We start from the raw sequence: 22,160 nt of genomic DNA on the forward strand, positions 1-22,160 counted from the left end.
TTTTTCAGCTTTCTTCCACATCCGATAACTCCTGACCCGGTTTTTGTTGACATTTTTTACCCTTTTTCATAGCTTTGACCAATCCGTGAAACATGAAGTACATCATGCTACTTACTGTATTTTATTGTATTTTAAAATTTACATTACTGCACAGAATGTTTAAGATTATTTTACCACAGATCAAGGGTACAGATTGTTGCTGTTGACTGTGTATTGGGTAGTGCTCATTTTGATTTAGACTGATTAGTATACAGAACCCTATGATGTTTCTGGTTTACAACAGAGAACTCGTTGCTAAAGTAAATAATATTATTTCTTATTTTAGTTGTCAGTAAACATTCTAAGAAGTGGAAATTGACAGGGTTGTATATAGTTCTGTTCTTGTACAATATTTGTCATGTAATTGCCCTCAGAATACTTTCGTTGAGCTTACCAGTTTTACATAACAGGCAGATGCTGCAGCTAATGATGCTGTAATTCACATAAGCAAGGAAACAAGTCCATCATAATTTGAATGTTAACAGTCCAAAATGAAAAGCTCATATACAGCTTTCCTATTGGGTTCAAGAGCCAAAAAAACATAAAAAATACTTTGTAAAAGTGAGAGGTCAGTTGCAGCTTTCATTTTTCTCTTACAACTTTTCGGTGGCCCCCCAAATATCTGTTGTACCCCCCTGTGCCCCCCCTCTACAGTTAATCTGGATCCGCCAGTGATCCCCATGTCCTCTTTTTATGCTTACACAAGTTTCATCTAGAATTTCTGTGCCAAACACAAAGCTATGGTTCTCTTCTTGAACACTGTTCATTGTAGCTGCCATTATGCAACGTCCTTCACACTGCATGAGCTGTCACACAAACTCTGATTTCCACTGACGGCACTTGTGCCCACTCTGAAGCACTTGTCTATTTTTCTGAGCTGCAGTAGTGCACTGTCTGTGGTGTCACTTTAGCAGGATAGCCACTGCTGCTCTGAAAAATGATACAACGACTTGTTCTAATGCCTCCTATTTGGTTTGCTGGATGGTCACCAATTGAAATTGGTAAATCTCAAAGTCACATTCCTCTGGCAGTTCTTTTCCATGTGGAGATGATGCAGACATGCAGATAGACGCAAAACTGAAAAAAAAAAGTTTTATAATTCTAGCATGTCATTTTATGCCCATGTTCATGTAGTTCTAGGCTAACGGGAAGTCACAGATACATTCAGTGTTGTCTCAGTGATCACAGGTATAATCATGTTTGTTTGCACTGAGTTTCTACTTTGAGCTTGTTTCCAGAACTGTCATCAAATTGTGTTTGTTCTTACATCCAGTTAAACTCCATAACCTCTCTGTCCCTTCGTCTCCTCTCAAACATATCCATGACTGCACTAATCTCGCTTTGTTCAAGAAGTCACACAAAACTCATTATGAAAGGGGAAGACATGTTCAATTTAATATTCTGTCTGGCCTTGTGCCTTCTGATGTTTTTTTTTTCGTTCTCTAGGATCTTCGATTGAATTTGGTGCATAAAGCCCCTTGAGAGGTGCTTAATAGTTGAAATGTTTTGATATTATTCATCTTTAAAATTATGGTTTTAGAAGGCCTAATCAAATAGTTGGCCCTGCCACTCAGAAAATGCCTCCATGTGAAAGACAGTGATAGATGCTATAGATGCTATTGTTGTTTAATTTGAATGACTTATAGCAACAATTAGAGTTGGAACATTATTCGTAGCAAATCATCTATAATTAGTAAACTACATTTATTAAAAGATTCAAACACATAGACTACATTGCGATATGGAATAAAATGATAAAATAAATGATGGAAGCAGTGTTTGGCCTGGGATGAATGATAGTCAGTCCAATGTCTGGTTTTAGAGCAGTCAATGCAGGGACAATTATATAATATGTAATATGTAATGTAATGCTGTAATGATTAGAGGAGATGAAAATGGATATCAAACAGTAGTAAAAAACAAACAAAAAAAAGAATTAAAAACATAATGGCTATGTTTGAGCTTCAAATTTAATTTTGGTGCTGAAAGCATTTTGAATATGAATATTAAAAACACTGTTGTTTGCATGTTTTTCTCCGTGACTCTGTTTTGTATTGTTGTGGTTTTCTAAGTATCAGAAGTTTCCCACAGCTTTGTAAAGCTCAAGAAAATACTGCAATGTTTTGGAAAATTAGAGACAATGACAAAAAATAATAAAAGACTTTAGGTCATTCAGTCAACTTTTTGTTCTCATATTTGGCCAACCCAACTGTGTGATCTCTTGAGAGAGACTGAGCTCATTGTGTTTCCATTAAGGCTGTTTGGCAACTGATGAAATCTGCAAGTTATGCCTAACAAAGTCCCCTTCCCATTTACATCTCTGTGTGGTCCTCATTGTTTGTCATACATGGTTTTGTCATTGAGGACGCACGGTAATTGTGAAAATGATAATCGCCATTATTTTAATTAATAATAATGATATTGTAATGTCTGTCTCTATGTAGTCCTGTGATGGACTGGCGACCTGTCCAGGGCGTCCCCTGCCTTCGCCCTGAGTCAGCTGATATAGGCTCCAGCCCCCACCCGGGACCCTGCAGAGGATCATGTGGTGTATAGATAATGGATGGATGTTATTACCTTCATTTGTAGTGAATATTCTTTGCTATTAGGGACAAAATCTCAACATTATGCTGATGATGGTTCGTTGTGTGTGTGTGCAATAGTCTTAAGTCCATGCCTTACATCTCACTGATGATTTCAATATGATTCTTACAGATTTTTTTTGCATTTTGTTGCTGAGTTTTGTTGAACCTTTGGCTATTCAAGCTTTCTGTGCAGTTTTCCATCAACCATAAATCTGATAAGTGACAATTTCCACCATTAATTCTACTGATACCAGATAGTAAAATAAAAAAATCTGTGAATACAACTCTGGCTAGTTCTAGTATTGTGAGTGAGTAAGCACAGCGGCCTACAGGACATTCTGAACAGGCGGTATGGTAATAGTGGTATTAGAAGCCTAAGCAACAATGCTTTTTATGGCACATGATGAGTGAAGGTTGAACTGCTGAAATACAGTGCTCAAATAGAGACACTAAGGCCCCATCCACACGAAGACAAAACGAGGTCTAAACGCATAAGTTTCTTGCAGAATCTGCGTATCATCCACACGAAGACGGCGTTTTGGGGGTCTGTAAACGATCATTTTTGAAACCAGGTTCCAGAGTGGAAAGATTTTGAAACGCCGTATAAGCGGCTCCATGTTTACTGGCGATCCGCTTCTTTTCAGATACGGTTGCATCATAGTTTCGTATCTTCATTGACACGCATGCGCCACATGCGGCAACGAAGCTAGTGACCCTACTATCCCTGTTGCAGCAAAATCTCCTTCTTCTCAGTCACCACCGAGTTGAACTAACAATTATCGAGGACACATTACGGCACTTTATTTACTTCCAGGCTTGGTCTCTGTTTACAACTTTTGCCGCAAGTGCGCATGCCCACTGTTTTTTCTTCTGTTTGCGCGTGTTTCCGTCATATCGTTACAGCGCCCCTAGAGGTCTGGCATGTGTTTTACAGCGTTTCCATGCGTATCGAGTGCATTCATGTAGACGCACACATTTTCTGAGACACCTTCGTCTTTATGGCGATCGTTTTTGAAACTGTTAAGTGTTTTGTCTTCGTGTGGATGGGGCCTTAATTCTTGACTCCTTGCCATGGATTTTAAAAAGGAACTTTACTTAGGTTGTAGCCATTCACTTAACATTGTAAGTCGTAATGTACCATAACGGGCCTGCGCACATATCAGCTGTACAGTTTGCCTGAATGTGCAGTATGGGCTGTAGATGTGTTTATAGACATAATAACATGTTTTATGTCATCTATATAGGTTCTGCCTCCACCCACTGATTTATGTGTGCTATTTATTGCAAGCATTTGTGGGCCATATTTGCTTCTGGGGAGCTTTGTGAGCAAAATGAAATCATCTAGCATTTGATTCTGGTTTTTCAAACACATTGTTATTAGCTTGAACACCTGTGAGACGAGTCAGCTTGTGACTAAGATCAGTGAGTATGTGAAGGTTGAGATGAGCCAGCCCACCTGTTTTCTCTTGTGGGATCAGTTTAGTCAGGAAAATGTGTTTGTTATGCCGTCTCTGTGGTTGTTTTTTCTTTCTTTTGTCTGTTCAAGCTAATTTTTCTCAAAGAGCCAGACATTTCAACTGACCATTCTCTAGTTTAAGAGGAAATGTAAAACACAGAATGACAGAGAAAATGCAAAGTAGAGAGGGTGAATTTATTCATCCACACTAACTTAGGTGAGGGAAATATTTCCAGTCCCTTCCACATCTGAAAAGAAACAACTCCACCAGGAAAAAGTGAGGCCCTATGAGCTTCAACCCAAACAAATTTTTTTTGTCATTCATAGCTATGCGATGAAACCTCCTTGCATTTAACTATAAGACACATGAGGCAAAGTTGCTGTTATGGAAGGCAGAGAAATGCGTTCCTTTTGCTTTTCACATGTTTTTTTTCATGCATTTCTGTGATTGCAAATAAAGAGTGATCTCATTTTATATCCATTCAAAGTGGTGCCAGGGAAAAATGGTTTGGTTTGAATAGAACCACTGTTCTGCTCAGCTCTGTTCTGTCCTGCTAACGTCTCTACAGGGCTCAGGGATGCTGGATTCAGAGCTACTTCTGTGGCTTTTGGTTTCACTCCAAGGCTCGGTTAAGTGGTATTTCCCCTTTTCCCCCCCTCTCTGTCTGATCTGTGCTGCAGACACATGCACAGCCTGTCCGAACAAACTCTTTTACACATAATGCAAAGAGCAGCCACGTCGTCACACACGCTCCATCACTCTCTTACTCATGTTGACACAGAGCATCCTCCAACTCACAAGCATTTTTTTTTCTTTACACAACAGAAGCATTCACAGTTTCCCCTTTGCTTCAGCTGAGAGGAGTGACTGTTGAGGGGCAGAGGGAGAGGGTAAGCTGTCTGTCAGCATTACATCCAAGGCTGTGGCGCTCAGAAAGCTTACGGCTTTCAGGAATAGCAATGGCGACATACTACACCTTTGTAAACTCGCGAAGCACTCTGAAATTGTTCCTCTCATAAACAACTTAAAAGCACTGAATGATGAAATCAACAAGTTCATTGGAAGGGCACAACCTTTACCTCCTCTTAAATGTCTCACCCCGCGCCTATTAAATATTGTTTTCTGGAACCTCAAAGCAGAAAATAAGCAATAAGTACACGGCAGCTCAACTTTTTAGAGGCACCATGAGTAAAGCTTTTGCCCAACACTTCTGTAGCAAACATCATGAAATCTTTGATTTTTGTTACAATATTTTTGAAATCACATTTGGCCAAGAGCAGCCAAAACATGCAAAGACTGTCTTCTCTGTGCAGCTTGATCATGCTATCAATCCATCACCAAGAAGAGATCTGGCTTTGAAGAAGATGCAGATGACCACAGTTCAGGTTTTCCTCCAAATCTAAACGTTAAACATTTTCCCCTTGGTCCTATTGAAACCCAGGATGTTGCATAAGCTGGACATCTCCTCTGTGTCCGTACAATCATTATGCATGACCAATCTTTGGGAAGTTACATTTTATGATCATTGTGTGCAAAGATAGTTGACGTCGCAGGGGAATGCTATAATAAAGAATTATCCTGGCACTGGACTTTCAGATCTCAATTTCCATCCAACTGTTCTCAAAGTTTTTTCATCCTCCCACAGCCTACTGAGATTGTCTTCTTTTTTCTTTTCTTTTTCCTTTTTTTTTTTTTTTACTGAATGCTGATTTAGTGCCTTTTTCACACCAGATGAAGAACACATGTAGAGGACTTTCAGTTCGGGTGTTCCCCTTTCCATGCCTTTTTCTCTCTTTTTTTTTTGAATAGAACACAAATTCTCTTTTGTGCAGCAGGAGGGAATCCATTAGCTGGATGCAAGTAAACATCAATAAACTTATTTGGACTGCTTGCTAAGAAACTGTACCATGCCAAATAAAATGTCTGTGTCATGTACTTGACAAAGCCTTTAAGTCTATGATTCATAATGCCATGTAAGTGTGTCACTTGGTACTGCCTAGCTCAAAAGCTTCTTTATATTTCCACACTTTTGTTTGTTCATTAAACTCAGTTTAAGAAAATGTTGCAAGTTTGCATAACCTATAATGAGCCTCTCCTTGTACTTAGTCATTTGGAGTTGATTTTTTAAAGTAGAATCACACACACATGAGGACATGCTGTGCTCCTCCTCGTGTTTCATTAAAATGTGCATCATCAACTGAATAAAACATTGGGAAACATTTTGCACACTGCATTGGTCCCTTATTTTCTCAAAAGACAATCATCAGCATAAATTCTGACAAGCTTTTCTTGCGAAATTCACTGACTGTTACCCAGCTAGAAAAGCTACACATGCACATGTACTGTATGTGTAGTGGGTATACACTACCAGTCAAAAGTTTGGACACACCTTCTCATTTAATAGTTTTTTCTTTATTTTCATGACTATTTAGATTGTAGATTCTCACTGAAGGCATCAAACTATGAATTAACACATATGGAATTATGTAGTAAACAAAAAAGTGTGAAATAAGTCAAAACATGTTTTATATTTTAGATTCTTCAAACACCCACCCCTTGCTTTGATTACTGCTTTGCACACTCTTGGCATTCTCTCAGTGAGCTTCATGAGGTAGTCACCTGAAATGGTTTTCCAACAGTCTTGAAAGAGTTCCCAGAGATGCTGAGCACCTGACACAGGACTCCATCACTCTCCTTCTTGGTCTAATAGCCCTTACACAGCCTGGAGGTGTGTTTGGGGTCATTGTCCTGTTGAAATATAAATGGTGGTCCAACTAAACACAAATCGGACGGGATGCATGTCGTTGCAGGATGCTGTGGTAACCATGCTGGTTCAGTGTGCCTTCAGTTTGGAATTAATCCCCAACAGTGCCATCAGCAAAGCACCCCACACCATCACACCTCCTCCTCCACGCTTCACGGTGGGAACCATGCATGTAGAGAACATCCGTTCACCTTTTCTGCATCGCACAAAGACACAGCGGGTAGAAGATCTCAAATTTGGACTCATTTGACCAACGCATCAATTTCCACTGGTCTAATGTCCATTCCTTGTTTTTCTTGGCCCAAACAAATCTTTTCTGCTTGTTGCTTTTCCTTAGTAGGGGTTTCTTAGCAGCTATTCGAGCATAAAGGCCTGATTGTCGCAGTCTCCTCTGAACAGTTGATGTAGAGATGTGTCTGCTACTAGAACTCTGTGTGGCATTTATCTCCAAACTGAGGTGCCGTTAACTTGCGATTTCTGAGTCTGGTCACTCGGATGAACTTATCCTCAGCAGCAGAGGTGACTCTTGGTCTTCCTTTCCTCGGTCGGTCCTCATGTGAGTTTTGTCGTAGCGCTTGATGGTTTTGCACCTGGGGATACATTTGCAACTTTCCAGACTGACTGACCTTCAGTTCTTGAAGTAATGATGGGCTGTTGTTTCTCTTTACTTAGCTGATTGGTACTTGAAATAATATGGATGCTGACAGTTGTCAACACACTTGATGGTCCCAACCCCATTAAGAAGGCAAGAAATTCTACAAATTAACCTTGACGAGGCACACCTGTGAAGTGAAAACCATTTCAGGTGACTACCTCATGGAGCTCACTGAGAGAAGACCAAGAGTGTGCAAAGCAGTAATCAAAGCAAAGGGTGGCTACTTTGAAGAATCTAAAATATAAAGCATATTTAGAGTTATTTCACAATTGTTTGTTTGCTACATAATTTTATATATCGTGCTTCATAGTTTTGATGTCTTCAGTATGTATCTACAATCTAGAAAGTAGTAAAAAAATAATGAAAAAACACTGAATGAGAAGGTGTGTCCAAACTTTTGACTGGTAGTCTAAGTGCATGGTGATGTCTACGTGCACCAGTTCTCTGGCTCTCTGCAATCTATCTTGGCTACATTGATTGTTTTTTTGTTTTTCTTTTGGACCAGAACTATGCAAGTTTGAGTAACTAGGACCAGCTTCTTCTCCTCCATGCCAACCCCACTGCTTTTATTGATGCCAACCATCAGTAACTCTTTCCTTGTATGGCAATATCAGCGTGCAGACAAAACCTTCCATGAAACTCTTTAAACCCAAGTAGTTTGAACCCACTTGAAGTGATTATTTAAAATGCAGCCTGACACTACATCATGATGCGAAATATAGGCCAATGATGTGCAACAGGAGATGCAGACTTCTGTAGACTTTGGGTCAACTGCCATATTGCTGAACAAGCATCTCCAAAATGAGAATCTGAGAACACAGGGCAGAAGGTCAAACAGCTGACAGAGGCAGAGAGCAAACGGATGACCCCAGGTCAGAACCCCACTGAAGGGCTATTTGTGGTGTTTCTATGAAAATACTGACCTCTACTAAGTTAGTTTCAAATGCAAAGTGAGGGTAAAGGCAGTTATTTTTTCCTTTAATGATGGCAGAAACTGATCTTGTGACCTTGTGGGTGTACTGCATCTGCTCTTCATTTTTAATTAGTGCTGTGTGCAAAGATGGAAGAGAAAAAACACCCCAGGTTTCACTGACAAGAATCTTTTTTTCTCTACTGAAGGGCTTCAACTTTTCTACGTGGCTATCTGTGACATTTTACACCTGTGAACAGCTTTGCTCTAAGGCAGCTGTCAGTGAGTCAGCCCAGTGAATCAATTACCATGAAATACTAGACAGATACTACAGATATTAGTGGTTTCCAGGTGGTAAATCATACTAATTTTAACATTTCCTCTAACACTACCATGGTCTTAGCAATTGTGTGTGTTTCAAATGAAATTCCTGGACAACAATTAGGTGGTTTGCCAGTATTTAAGTATTCTAATCCCTTTGATCATCACTTCTGTTGAACCATCGGTAGAATTTTATTTCAGTTTTGCCAGTACTTTGGTTTATAAGGAACCAGTCTCTAACAATTCGTGGATGGGATTTCCCATTTTTGAGCTGGTGTGCTCGAGCAGTGAAGGGTTGGGCGGTGAGAAAGGCAGGGACTTCATAGGTCTGCACATTCTGAAGGAAGGAACAGTGTTAGGTGACATCGAAATGATTTTAAGATATGAAAGATAAACCTTAAATATATATTATATAGGCAATTTGTTACACAGACATGAATTTCTAGAGATATAATAAAACACCGGAAGGGGACTTTAATATTATTTCCCATCAACCTCAGCTATGCCTTTTTAATCAAAGGTTTTCATACTAACATGGTGATAATTATACCTGATAATCATGAGAATTTTGGCAGTATCATAATGAATATGCAGAGCCATGAGCATGACTGTAGAGTCTTTGTCTCAGTTGAAATTTATTCTCAAAAAAAAAAAAAAATCATAATAGCATCTATGCTTCAGGCATCATTTTTGATCAACACCATGTAGTTGTAATAGCTTTATTAACAGTGTGTCCATCTGTCCAGTATAATCACAATATATTTGGGGCAACAAGTGATGCGTTTTTAGATCAGAAGGGCTCTCGGTTCAGGCTTCAGGCAGCATATCTTCCTCCTTTTTCCATGTCTGTGCATGTGTTTTGAATTTAGTTTCTTCTGCAGTACTTTAAATTATTTAAAAAAAATTCATATCATAGATACAGAATCAAAATGCTCTTCAAAAAATATTTCCAATGTTGCTGCAGCTGAGAGAAACCCATCAAATTTAAAAGACAATGCAGGTCAGAAATTATTTGTCATTTTGAGTTATCAACACAGTCTGCAGTAAAAGGCCACGTGACACCCAGCAGCATCACACTAAAGCCCCAGACAGTGAACAGTACTGGTGAGCTGGCTTCCTCTCACATGTGAGAAGGAAAGAGCAAAAAAAACTGAAAACAGGGATGAGCACAAGATGCTCGATGAGGGACTTTCCACACTGCAGAGTGAGAACCAGCTGGGCCTGATGTCCCCACAGGGAAAACCGAGAACAAATGTTCAGCAAATGAGGACGCTGATAGAAAAGTGGATTTAAAAAAACTAAACTACTTTTTATGGTTTTCTATTATTACCAAATGTGACTCTACGTTAGCCTCAATAGTCTACAAGTACCATAATACATATGACTGGAGGATTATCCAGTGTTTGTTAGAAAATAACATCCAGTGAGTGCAGGTGACACATACATACATGTACACACACTTTTTTCCTATTAGTTTTACAGCAACGCAGCAAAAAGCTCAGTTGGAAGGAAAAAATTAATACCATCCATTGGTTTCTGTTTGTGACATGTTCATATTTTCCTCACATTACCTGTGCCTTATGTGGAATTGTGAATATACTGTAAGTGTAATAATAACGATTTTTGATCAAACATATTTACAGAGCACATACCGAGACAAATAACTGGTCAGTTTTGTAAAGAAACACCTGCAACTTTGCAACCTTTCAATGAAAAGCATTTTATTTGCATTAGTAACTTTTACTGCTGTTTTTACTGAAAATCTGTCCAGCATATGAACGCTTTTTACTACATTCTTTGCTTCTGAAGAAGGCAATCAGTGTGTGTGTGTGTGAACCAGTTGGTCAAAGCAGTGACACAAAGAATGTTACAAAGAAATAGAACTGCTCTATCTTGGTTAAATTAAGGCTTTTTCTCAGAATTCAAATACAGGCCCCCCTTTGCAATCAGGGGAGGCTCACCTGGTGTTTTAAGACAGTTTATGTAAATCTCTTTCGACTTTCATTCTCTTTTTCACTAACACTGCTTTGTCTAAGTGGGATTGATCTCTGGCCCAGTGTGGTGTGAAACAGAAATGTGCCACAGGTTTTTTTCAAACTTTCGTCCACTACCAAATGCTATCACTCTTACGGCGTTGACAACTCAGGGCCACTGTCGCCAGGCGGACGGTAGTTTCATCTCACCCTCCCTTCTCTCTGCTCACTCTCTGTTCTCCAGGGTCCCAACAGCTGTTCTCATGTATCATGCAAACACAATCATTTGCTGCATCTCTCTCTTCCCCACACACACGCACACACTCCCCTCCCACACTTTTCACACCTTCGGTATATGCACATACACGCAAATCCACACAAACAGTATCGTGGGAACGCAAACAGAAATTGACACACATTCTCTCTCTGTGCCTCTTCCTCTCACACACACTCAGACATAAGGGCACACAAAAATCATTAACCCTCTCGCCAATAATAAATGCAATCTTAAAATGGCAAGCCACCGTGCACATTTTTTCTTAATGAGATAAATTAAGAACAAGAAGATTTAGTGTCTCTAAGCTAAATCTAAATTAAATTGAGTGAATCTTGCAAAGTGCTGTTCTTTTTTCAAACAGTGTTTTATGTCCATGTAATTGGGGCTCATAACTTTTGTGGAGTAGAAATTTGAGGAACTACAATTAGTTCAAATGCCAAATATAGTTTACGAAAGTGAGAAAATCTCCAAACAATAAAACACTTGGACAGAAAGTCGCATTGGCAAAAAACAAGTCAGTGCGGCTTCCTCTGATTACTCCTGTGGTTGTGATGTTCCAGTGTCACAGCAACCGAGACACAACATGTGAGTGAGGACATACTTCACAGTGACATTAGACACTGCAGGTGGTCCAACAGCTAGAGAAGTCGTATGTAGGGATCTTACCTTACTGAGCCAATACTAACACAGTTCGACATCAGGGGCGATCAACTTTCCCGTTTACACCTATTTGGCTTCTTATGTTGCTCCTCATGAGCCCTGTTTTAAAGTTTTCCTTTCAAATGAAACAAAAAGAAAACCCAGTGATCCAAAGGCCCATAACGTAGCTGGCAGCGAGTGTGCTACAGGGATTAATTCTAAGTTATCCCCTTAACTGAAAATAACCAAGGCTGCAAGCTGGCAAAATTGAAGCTGGTCGTCCCCTGTGTGCTGACTGGCAGCGATGCTGCAAAACTGTCAGCTCCAAAACGAATAGACAACAAGGTCTTTGAAATTAGGCCTGTGTCAGTGTCTAAATGTGAAATCTCTGGAGTGTAATTTGTTATGCCGCTTTTTAGCTACCAGCCAGTGTAGCGGCTTTGCTCCAAGGAAGTCAGTGCTAGTTGGTCCACTACTGTGACTTAAGGATAGCCTGCTAAGAAGTTTTGGTCATTTGTGTTCTCTGTGGGATGAGGATTTACTTGTCACCATGAGGTTGACATTGTTTGTATTTATTGGATGTCTAGAAGGATCTCATGTTTTTTTTTTGAGTGTGTAGAGAATGAATCGTATTGACTTTAGCATGGATTGTAAATGAAGATGGAAAATCCCTCTGTGATGTCAACCATAGGTTTCCTAAAAAGGTGCTCATGGTGCCCGCCATCTGGGCAGTGCCTACCTCTGCCTAACTTCTGACTAAACCAAAAATAATCAAAGAGGCGGTGCACTCGCAGAGTGAAGATGAACCTTGTGCCACTCTATGATGACACCCACCTGTTACTCAACTTTAAACCTGATTTGAAAAGTTGTGAAGTTGGACATTTCAACAAGAGAGTCTATGGAGATTTAATTGCTTTCAGTCAAGTGGCTACTCCAGCAAGCCAGTGTTCAGAAGGGTTCATTGCTGAGCCTGAGAGGTTGTGTATTGAACTTCACTTATACCCAGACTTTTCCTTTCATACCACCAGCAGACCCCTGCAGGTGAATAAAACATAAATTCATGTCTCTTCCACATGGTGAACTGCAGTCATTTTTCTGCTTATCAACTGTTAGTGTGCTGGCACATTAAACTCAGATAGTCAACATTGGGTACATTTTGCCTAACAAACATTTGCATTGTAGCATTGTCATTGTATTTTGTTGCATATTGGTGTGTGTGTGTGTGTGTGGTGTGTGTGTGTGTGTGTGTGGTGTGTGTGTGTGTGTGTGTGTGTGTGTGTGTGTGTGTGTGTGTGTGTGTGTGTGTGTGTGTGTGTTTCAAAACTCTAGCATTTTTGCACCTAATCTGCAAGCAAATCTATTTCATAATATACAAATTCTAAACATTTTCCTCTTCCCGAATTTTAGCACCAGCTTTCAAGGATGTAAAACTTGATTTTTCTGTTCATTATGTTCATGTATTATTTTTTTTCAAGAATTGTATAAGAGTAAGTAACTAGTAAAGAGTAGTACTTTCATTTGTTATTGCTTAAAACTGATTATAAAAGCAATGTTCTGGTGCACATCAAAAGAAAAAGCAATGTTTATTGGCAAGATAGTTATTTAGACCTGCATTTTGTTATTAGCAGCTAACAAAAGTATGCCAGTACCAGTGACTGACAAGCAGGTGCTCTCATAAAATGAATGCCTCCATAGCCAATAAATCTGTTACCACTTTATCTGTGCATGCTTTTGTTCGCATGTACTCAAATGAAACACTGCATGCCCTCAGCTCACAATAATGTGAATGCAGAGTGCACCATGGAGGTCAGACTCCTCGGATACTTGAGGTTTGACTGAAACATCATACTCAGAGGAAAGACCTCATCAAAGAGCATCCATATCTGACAAGTTGTGACAATGATCTAGCAGCTGCCTATTTAGACTCAGCTGCTCACTGTCCCTGGAGACAGCCCCGATACGACGCAAGGCCCCCGGTTCTCTCTGCAAACCCAGAGAGCAGTTCGAGGCCCCTGAGGAGGGTCTGGTGCCTTCTTAAACTTTGCCATCTCTGGTCATAGTAGCTGAGAGGTTGCCCTGCTCTGACAGCTCTGTCAGCGATCGGGAAACAGCTTGTCGTGAGTGCCGGCCTTTAATTAATGTACTGCCAATGTGAGAGCAGCTGTGAAGAAAGCCTGTTGCTGAGCAGATAAAGACAGGAGTGAGCATAAACACTAAACAGAGGTTGGGCTAAGGGGCTTTGATGGCTGTGATGTACACATAACTGGAGCAACAGTGGTCTTATCTGTAGTGGGACACAGTGGTGTGACCTTGTGCTGACCCTCTATCTCGTTTAAAATGGAGGCCGAGCGGGAACACTTGCCATTCTGAAACATTTGCAAGATTCCTCACAGTCCTCAAGTGTGAAGATTACGATTGAAACAACAGCAGTGTGTGTTTTAAAAGCAGGTGGGCGGCATTCTCTGCACAAGGCAGCTTAAACACAACGGTTTGACAACATTCCTATACAAGTCCACACATGGCTAGACAAGTTGTTTTTTATGAATCTTAACAAGAAGTTATTCACCCTGTTGGGGGGAGAGAGTAAGAATGAGTCAGAATTGTGACGCCTCACCTCTCAGCAACACTTGCAGGCCGAGGAGATAATGCACCCATCAATCACAGTGGCACGGTGTGATGGTGGCAGTAAGGGGGTTTGGGTTGGGGGGGAGGTCTGTGATACCAGGTGGTCTGGCTATTTCAGGAGAAACTGACTGACCACCCTTAAGTGGCAGGAAAGCTCTTTTTTTCCATTCACGGCTTTTGGATCACCCTCCTCTTCACAAATTTAACACTGAATTTTTTTCACCCTTCATTCTGTGGGGAATTTATTTTGAACTTGGCACTCTGACCTGTAACTGTGCACTGCCTTGCTGACACCTCCCTATAAATAGTGGCACTAATCCTCAAGCCCCCCTGAGAATTGTTACAGCTTACCAGGCATGACTAAGAGATCAGCTGTACCCAAACTCGATAAATATTAACTTTACAGCAACCTATGCGACTTGTATTATTGGGAATTTTAGTTTGTGTCCACTTGCCACTTGTAAAAACCTTAAAGTATGAACTGAAGAAATCTAATACGTTTTCATCACCTCCGTGGTGCAGCGCTGCACCCCTCTGTGGGGTTGATGAATACAGCTTTTAACCAGCAGCCTCTAACGTGAACAACTGCAGTGGCAACCTATCGAATAATGAGATCATGTTGTCGAAACTCACACCTATGCGTCAGCAGAAGTTTACATGTTGCTCAAGGACTTGGAAAGCCAACAGGCTGTTGCAGATTTAAGCTGCCATGAGGTGCTGGCCTTTGTAAAAACTTTTTTGTCTCAGTGGGTGCCTCATTATTTTTACATGTTAAAAAGAAAAGAAAAAAACATTGAAAGCAGTAAATCAGCTTTAACTGGAAATAAGTTTCAGAATTCAGGAGATTTTACCAACATTTGGCTGATTGAGGAATGAATTGCAGGAAGAATAGCATTGTATGAAAAGCACTTGTTCAATGAAAACTGCCATGCTTCATCATGGTAAACAGCTTTAAATGTACAGATCTCAGTAACTGTTAATTTAGGTCACAATGATGAATCAGTTTTTTCCTCTTCCTATCTTCTAAGATCTTTCTAATGCATGGGGATTTCTATGCATGTAGCCCACTGGGAGGTAAAACGCTGCCTTTGGTTCAGCCAAACAACTGTGGTCCTGAGTTCTACTGGATTCCACTACAGTTATTTCCATATCAACTTAGGAGATTTAAATCATAAGTTCTACATGATGATCATGCGGCACTGTTGTTTCGCATTTGGAAGAAGAAGGGGACATAAATCGTGTCTGTAATGCACTTTGGCAGCCCAGAAGGCTGGAAACATAATGCGCCAGGTTTGCTCACCCCTGGAATACAGTGATAGGGGGGCAGCAAATAGAGTGGCATGTACCCCCTGTAGGGACTTTGTAAAAGGAGACCCAAACTGAAAGGGACAGCTGAGCCAACTCACATGCGTTATAGATCAACTGTAAGGACTTCTGGTACCACCTCCAAGTCTGTTTTCCTGTGGTTAGCGTGCTCTCTGGTTCATGGATTTCAGTGGGGATACGCATTTCCCCTCAGTGCTATTGAGCCTCAGGAGTAAACAAGGCGACTTAAAGCACAGAAACTTCCCAAGCTGTCAAATGAATAACAAATGGTAATCATTTTTTATGCCTGTTTCAGATTAATGAACCTGTGCATGTTTAACATTTAGACCCAGAACATCCGAGTTGCTCTGTCATCTCACAAATAATGCCGGAATCTATCAAATCCACATTTACTTGAGACAAAAGAATGAGGAGGCCACAGACTGGACCACTTGTCTTTAATAAGACTTAAAATACTCCCACTGACCTTACAATGCACATCAAAATATATTTATAGCATATACACGCATCAGCATTTCAAAAACCTCCGAGTCCACAGAATCTCAACGCAAATGAGAGAAAACTGAGCCATGCTGCTACATGTGGAAAAAAATAAACAGCTTCAACTGTTAAATAGTGAAGTAAATCCCTGTTTATAGAGATTTGACCTTAGATGACGTCTGGTTTCATAATCGTCAAGGTTGCACACTCATTACTACATCCAGTTCTGCATACAATCAATCATATGAGGTTTAAGTATGAACAGACAGTATGTTTACACTCAGTGGGAAAACTTGGGTAGTTACATTTCAATTTGTTTAATTTTTCAGCTCAATTTTACAAAAAACTGTTACAGGTAGCTTTATACAAACCAGGATGCAGAATACCTGGGTTTTATTTAGAAGATCTACTCATGGCAGAGTAGCATAGAATGGCTCCCTTTCATACAACTTTAATCCACAGACCCTTCCTTTGTCCAACACACAAAGTTCATTTACATTATTCACAAAGATGTACCCAGTCTTTTATATTTCTCTTTCAGTTAAATAACTAAAGAACAAAGAAAACAAATAGTTCTTTTTCAGCGTAACATAATTACTCAGCTGTACTGTAATGTACAAAGGATGATACTGTTAAGTAATAAGGTGCATGGAACCGGTGCCACAAAGATCTTTACAAATGATAACACTGATGCAGCAACACCTTTCATCCCGTCTTGTTTGTCGCATGTGTCCTGGTGCTTTGTCATCATCTTCTGTGGCCCACTTTATCTTAAGAGAAAAGTATGTTTGCTGTACGGAGCTTAGAAGAAGGTTGTTGATTGGCACAGGTCACAGGGCTCGCCGTGCGAGCGTCGGCAAGGCTTAGGAAAGGTTGGTGGCCTCAGGCGATGAGCACTTCAACACTGGAATATGTCACAGGACCTCTGTAAGAGACAGTGTGAAGGGATAAAGGTGTGAAAGAGGAAGAGCCACAAAAGATAGTCGGTAACAGACAAAACAGAGTCGGCTTTGGAGCCATAAAAGGATTCGCCTCATTGAACTGAATAATGGCATGGTCTGTAAACCTTTGACTTGTTGACAATACTAAATGCAACAGGATGCTAAACACGTCGCAAGCGCCAAAACCCATAAACCTTTATCGTCTTGTTTACATGGAGCAAATAAAAAGGCCACAAGACTAAAGCCAGCATGTAAAGCACTGAATTATTTGACTGACAATGCCACATGTGAGACCAAGGACCATCCTCTCAACACGTATGGACTTTTAAATAACTCCTGGAATGTCCTTTAAAATAGACGTGGAGTTCATCGATCCATCCATTATCTACACACCGCTTAATCCTCATGAGGGTCGTGTTCATGTGTGTTAGGGTGAAGGCAGGGGACACCTTGTACAGGATGTGGAGTTCAGCTTGTTACTATTACCTATCATTACTCTGAACCTAAATACAGCCAAGGTGAAATCACAAATTTAGATTTACATGAGTGAAAATAAGGGAGAATGTTCACTTTGTATGGCAGGGTTAACTGAAAGAGCAAGGTGGTAATAAAATGAAGGCATTAAAATATTCATTAAAGTTTGCCATTAAAGGCTTTGCAAGGGTGCTTTTTCTTTGTTTGCTTTGCATCATATTCATCATTGCTGGCTTGTCTTCAGGCTAACAGGTGAAGGTTAAGACCTAGCAGGAAGGGAGAGAGTAGGGTGCTGCTGACGTTGCTGCTGGGGAATGAGTGAGGGGTTATATGGTGCTTAATTGCTTCGGAGTCCTGTTTCTAAGCCTTGGCAGCGAAGCACTTGTGGATAGTGTCTCCTCATCGCCTCTGCCATCCTAAGAATTCCTCACTGAGTCCAGGTCCAAGTCAGTGGGGCTGCTGAGTAAAAGCTGTCATCAGTATACAGACACCCAGCAACTCTTCACCCGTCCCTACACTATTTCCTTCATATCCCACCTCCACCCCTTTGTGAGTGTAAGTGGACTCTCCCTGACACACCTTCCTCTCCTTGGGGGTGCTCACTTTCATCGGGGTGATGACCTGCACATTAGACAAAGTACAAGTTCAGATTCGTAGCTGCTTCATGCCAAGGACAACAGCACTAGCTGTGGCGCACTACTGTTTTTACTGATACTGTTTATAATATCAATGTATTATTAATATATGTAGTGCTGTAATGGACTATAGCTGATCCATAATCCCTCCAGACTCCTTCCCCTGGTTGGGAAAGCAATCTGCAACCACGGATGAGGCTAAATCAGCTGAGTAAAAAATACTTTAAATCATTCACCCATGTTCACATAATTTATTTAACTCATTGTAGGCTCTAACCTACATTGGTCCAAGGAAAGCTGAACCATGAGGTATGCAGCTGAAAACTGCATAATGACTGGGTGGTTCAACAAAAAAACTGCATTTCTGCAATTACATGAAAAGACTTTCTGCACTTGTGGCAACCAGCATTGTCAACACTGACACTAGAGATGTGTAACCACACTTTTAAATTCTCTCCATCATTATGCACGAAAAGCTGTGTGTGTGTGTGTGTGTGTGTGTGTGTGGGGGGGGGGGGGGGGGGGGGCACTTAATGCTGCAGTGTATGAGAGAACAACGGCACCATTACTTGCGCACAGGCTCAGACATAAAATTCTTTCTGGATATGAAATAGCAATAATGTTTGAGTTTAAATCTGATTGCAAATTGGAAACACAGTTGATGAGATAAAATGTGTAAGATACCAATAAAGTAGCAACAATAAGGAGCAAATATAATTTCTTTATAACCAAAAGCAGAACCGATAACATCAAAGCTCATCAGTACTACAGTCCTTAATCATTTAGCTCTGGGACCTGTTTAATACTAAGTTTCAGTACCCACCTACAATTCTACAAGCTCATTTAGCAGATGCTTTTATCCAAAGCGACGTACATCTGAGAGTAGATACAACACAAGCAAGGATCTAGTCGGGAGAAACAAGCTGGATAAGTGCCATAAAACAAGTTTAGGAATCATAATAGGAGTAGTGTTTATAGGCAGTAGATGTAATAGGATGTCTTTTTTTTGGTTTTATTTGCAGTCTGTCGCCTACACAACCAGTCAAAAGACACACCTTCCCCTTCAATGGTTTTTATTTAATTAGTTTGTACACTGTAGATTAATACTGAAGACATCAAAACTATAAAAGCATACATATAGTATTATGTTGGAAACAAAAAACTGTTAATCTTCAGTATTAATGTACAATGTAGACAATAATACAAATAAATAAAAAGCACTGAATGAGAAGGTGCATCCAAACTTTCTATTGGCCGTGTATATAGCACCTTGCACTGTAATCTTTGCTGGGTCACGTGAACTTGGCCAACTGTAAAACCAGCTCATTGCAAATAAGCATACAAGCTGATTGTAGATGAATCATGACTCTGCAAATATTTTTATGGACCAATAAGGAAAGAAAGCCTGCGGCTGTATCATATTGACTCTCATCTTTGATTTTTATCTTTCCGGTCGAGGCAAATGATCATGTTTCAGTTAATTTTCTTTCATGTGCATAAAAAAAGCCTTGTCTTACATTTTCTAAAACCTTGAACTAAAGGAAAAATGGGAGTCTTATTTTGATTTGAATGCTCTTGTATGTTCTCCAAAATGTTGCTGCTACTTAAACAGAAGCTACAGTTAGCAGCCAGTTAGCATAGCCTAGCACAAAGACCACCATAGTCCTTCCTAAAAGGGTTAAAAAAATGTACCTACTACACATATCTTGTTTTTTTTTTAAAAATCTGTACAAAAAAAAAATAGAACAAAATTTAAAACAAGAAGTTTTACCAAACTTGGACTGCCCGGCACCAAAGATGACCCCTGTGACCTTGAAAATGAGGTCACGGTCACCAAATGCGAACTTGACCTGTGTCTTATTATGGTACACCTGTGTACCAAATATGGTGAGGCTACATCAATATTTTATCGAGTTATCGCGCGGAAACCAAATTGTTACAGACAAACAAACAAACAAGCAAGCAAGCAAGCAACCAACACCATGCAGCTCAAAACAATACCTTCCAGAAAACAATGTTTGCCAGGCGGTAATTACCACCTTCTGTGTGCCTCATCCAACCAGTTACAAGCTGCAGTTTATATCCATGTCTGTTTGAACAACGTTTTGGGTACAAAATGTAATCACATGATAATTCCTTCATTACTCTATCCCATCAAATATTTATGTGACATTTTGGGTAAATTAGCCTAAGAATTTTTAAGCAATGGCCAGAAAAGTGTTTTGTGAGGTCTCAGTGACCTTAAGCTTTGATGCTTTAACACCCAAAATCAAATCAGGAAGTTATTATGCAAGTTCAAGTGAATAGTTGGGCAATATTAGAAGAAATTCGGGAGGCCCACTAGACATTGAAATTCATTGACTTTTATACCTCCTTTCCTCTACTGTATTTATAGTTTTATGGTTAATTTCAGCCTGCTTTAGGTGAAAAGTCTTTAAGGTTTGTATTGTGGCCTTTCTTTTTTCTTGTAAAGCAGCCTGACGCTCTGTACCTGCAACATGCTGAGGTTTCATGGGGCCTGCCTTCTTCATGAATGACTCATCACTTTCAAAAGAGAGGATCGGCTCAGTGGCCATGCTGGTCTCAGACTTATCCCGGGCTCCATTAGTGGTGTTGCCGTGATTTGTGAGATGAATGATGTCTTCAATGTGGGCAGTGTCTTCTTTAGTGCACAGACCGTTTTCATGTCTCATAGGCTGGACCCCATTAACCACTTGGACTGAGAGGCTGTGGGAGAGGGAGACACAAAGCAGAATGTGGTTATAGTTATGATGGATCAGAATGAGTCATACAACAGATGAGTCATTCCGCCACTGTCCAATTACAGGAGTCATTTTAAACCTACCCAAGAAGCGTGTTCAAATACAAAGAGTAAACATTTTAAGAAACCAAATCTTTCTCCCAGTGCTACAAATGTTTACTCTGGGTCTGAAACGTGGGGCTCCTTGTGTTTTCCGTTGAGGTTTACAATGCAAGCATTCTGCAGACTTGATTGGTAGTCGACTCCCAGCCTGGTTTTCTGGCACAAAACTTTTATACTCCTCATGGTGGTCTTGAATCAGTGTGAGCACAAAAAGAAAAGGGAGTTTTAGTATTACCTTTCCATGACATTGGCCTGTCCATTTTCTGGCTGGTTGTTGGGCAAGTTGACCTCTGACTTTGGCTGATAGTCAGCAGATGCTGTAGGAAGCAAAATAAAACAGTCATTGCCTGCAATAACCGAGTAAATGAGTGTGACCACGTATATTCAACATCCCACCGTACCTTGCATGGTCAACCACAGGGTGACAAATACCATTTATAATCATTCTTTCGCTGTGTCAGAGTAACTTCAATAGACAGAAAATTGATACCATAATTTCTTGGGGTATGCTTCTGCATCGTTCTCCCCTCACCGGCACTGCATCCACACACTAACACACCCACGCAGAGCTGAACTAAGGACATGGATGTGGCTGAGACAGATTTCCACACCCCTGACTAAAGTGGAGGCATGCCTACCAGGCCCCAAACCACATCAGTGGCTGACTAATGTCTTCCTGCATCGGGAACTTTGAAACAAACAGAATTTCTTTAAGACGACATCGATTAGCTTCATCTTACTCATCTGTCATATGTGGCACGGAAGCTAAAGTTGATGCTTCTTTAAAAAAAGTTATATATTAAGTATTGAGATAATTATTGCATAGTAGCAAGTAGGTATGCCGTAGAGCTGTGGAACATTACATATACTTGTTTAATTATGTTTTAAAAATAAACGTTAACTGCTGCAGGCTGTAGCCATAAGCCGCTCTTCCTCTCCAATCCTCAGTCCCCAGGACTGGACAAGTAAGCACACATGGATCCTATTCAACAGAGTAGAACAACTCCAGCTGGTCAGGATATGAGGCAGTGATATAATCTAATAACCCTTTTACAAAGTGCTTCACTGTGAATCAGACTCCCATCGGCACTGAGAAGAAGCAGTCATCAAACGTGCCTTTGTTTAGTGGAAGTAAAAAGTAGAGTCACATTCATGTGCCATGAGCTATCAATGAAAATTAGTGTGATAAGTAAAGT

General features: G+C 40.3%; 1 protein-coding gene across 1 annotated transcript in view; it reads right to left on the reverse strand.

The window, feature by feature from the left end:
• Positions 1-15,991: 15,991 nt before the first annotated feature.
• The window catches only part of map7d1a (MAP7 domain containing 1a), a 39,748-nt gene continuing 33,579 nt past the window's right edge, over positions 15,992-22,160 (reverse strand). Inside the window, 3 exon segments of the mRNA XM_051957285.1 lie at positions 15,992-16,976; positions 20,593-20,828; positions 21,200-21,281. Of these exon segments, the coding sequence (XP_051813245.1) occupies positions 16,966-16,976; positions 20,593-20,828; positions 21,200-21,281 (329 nt within the window). The 3' untranslated portion in view covers positions 15,992-16,965.

This window comes from Acanthochromis polyacanthus, chromosome 12, assembly GCF_021347895.1.
Source record: "Acanthochromis polyacanthus isolate Apoly-LR-REF ecotype Palm Island chromosome 12, KAUST_Apoly_ChrSc, whole genome shotgun sequence".
NCBI classification, from domain to species: Eukaryota; Metazoa; Chordata; class Actinopteri; family Pomacentridae; genus Acanthochromis; species Acanthochromis polyacanthus.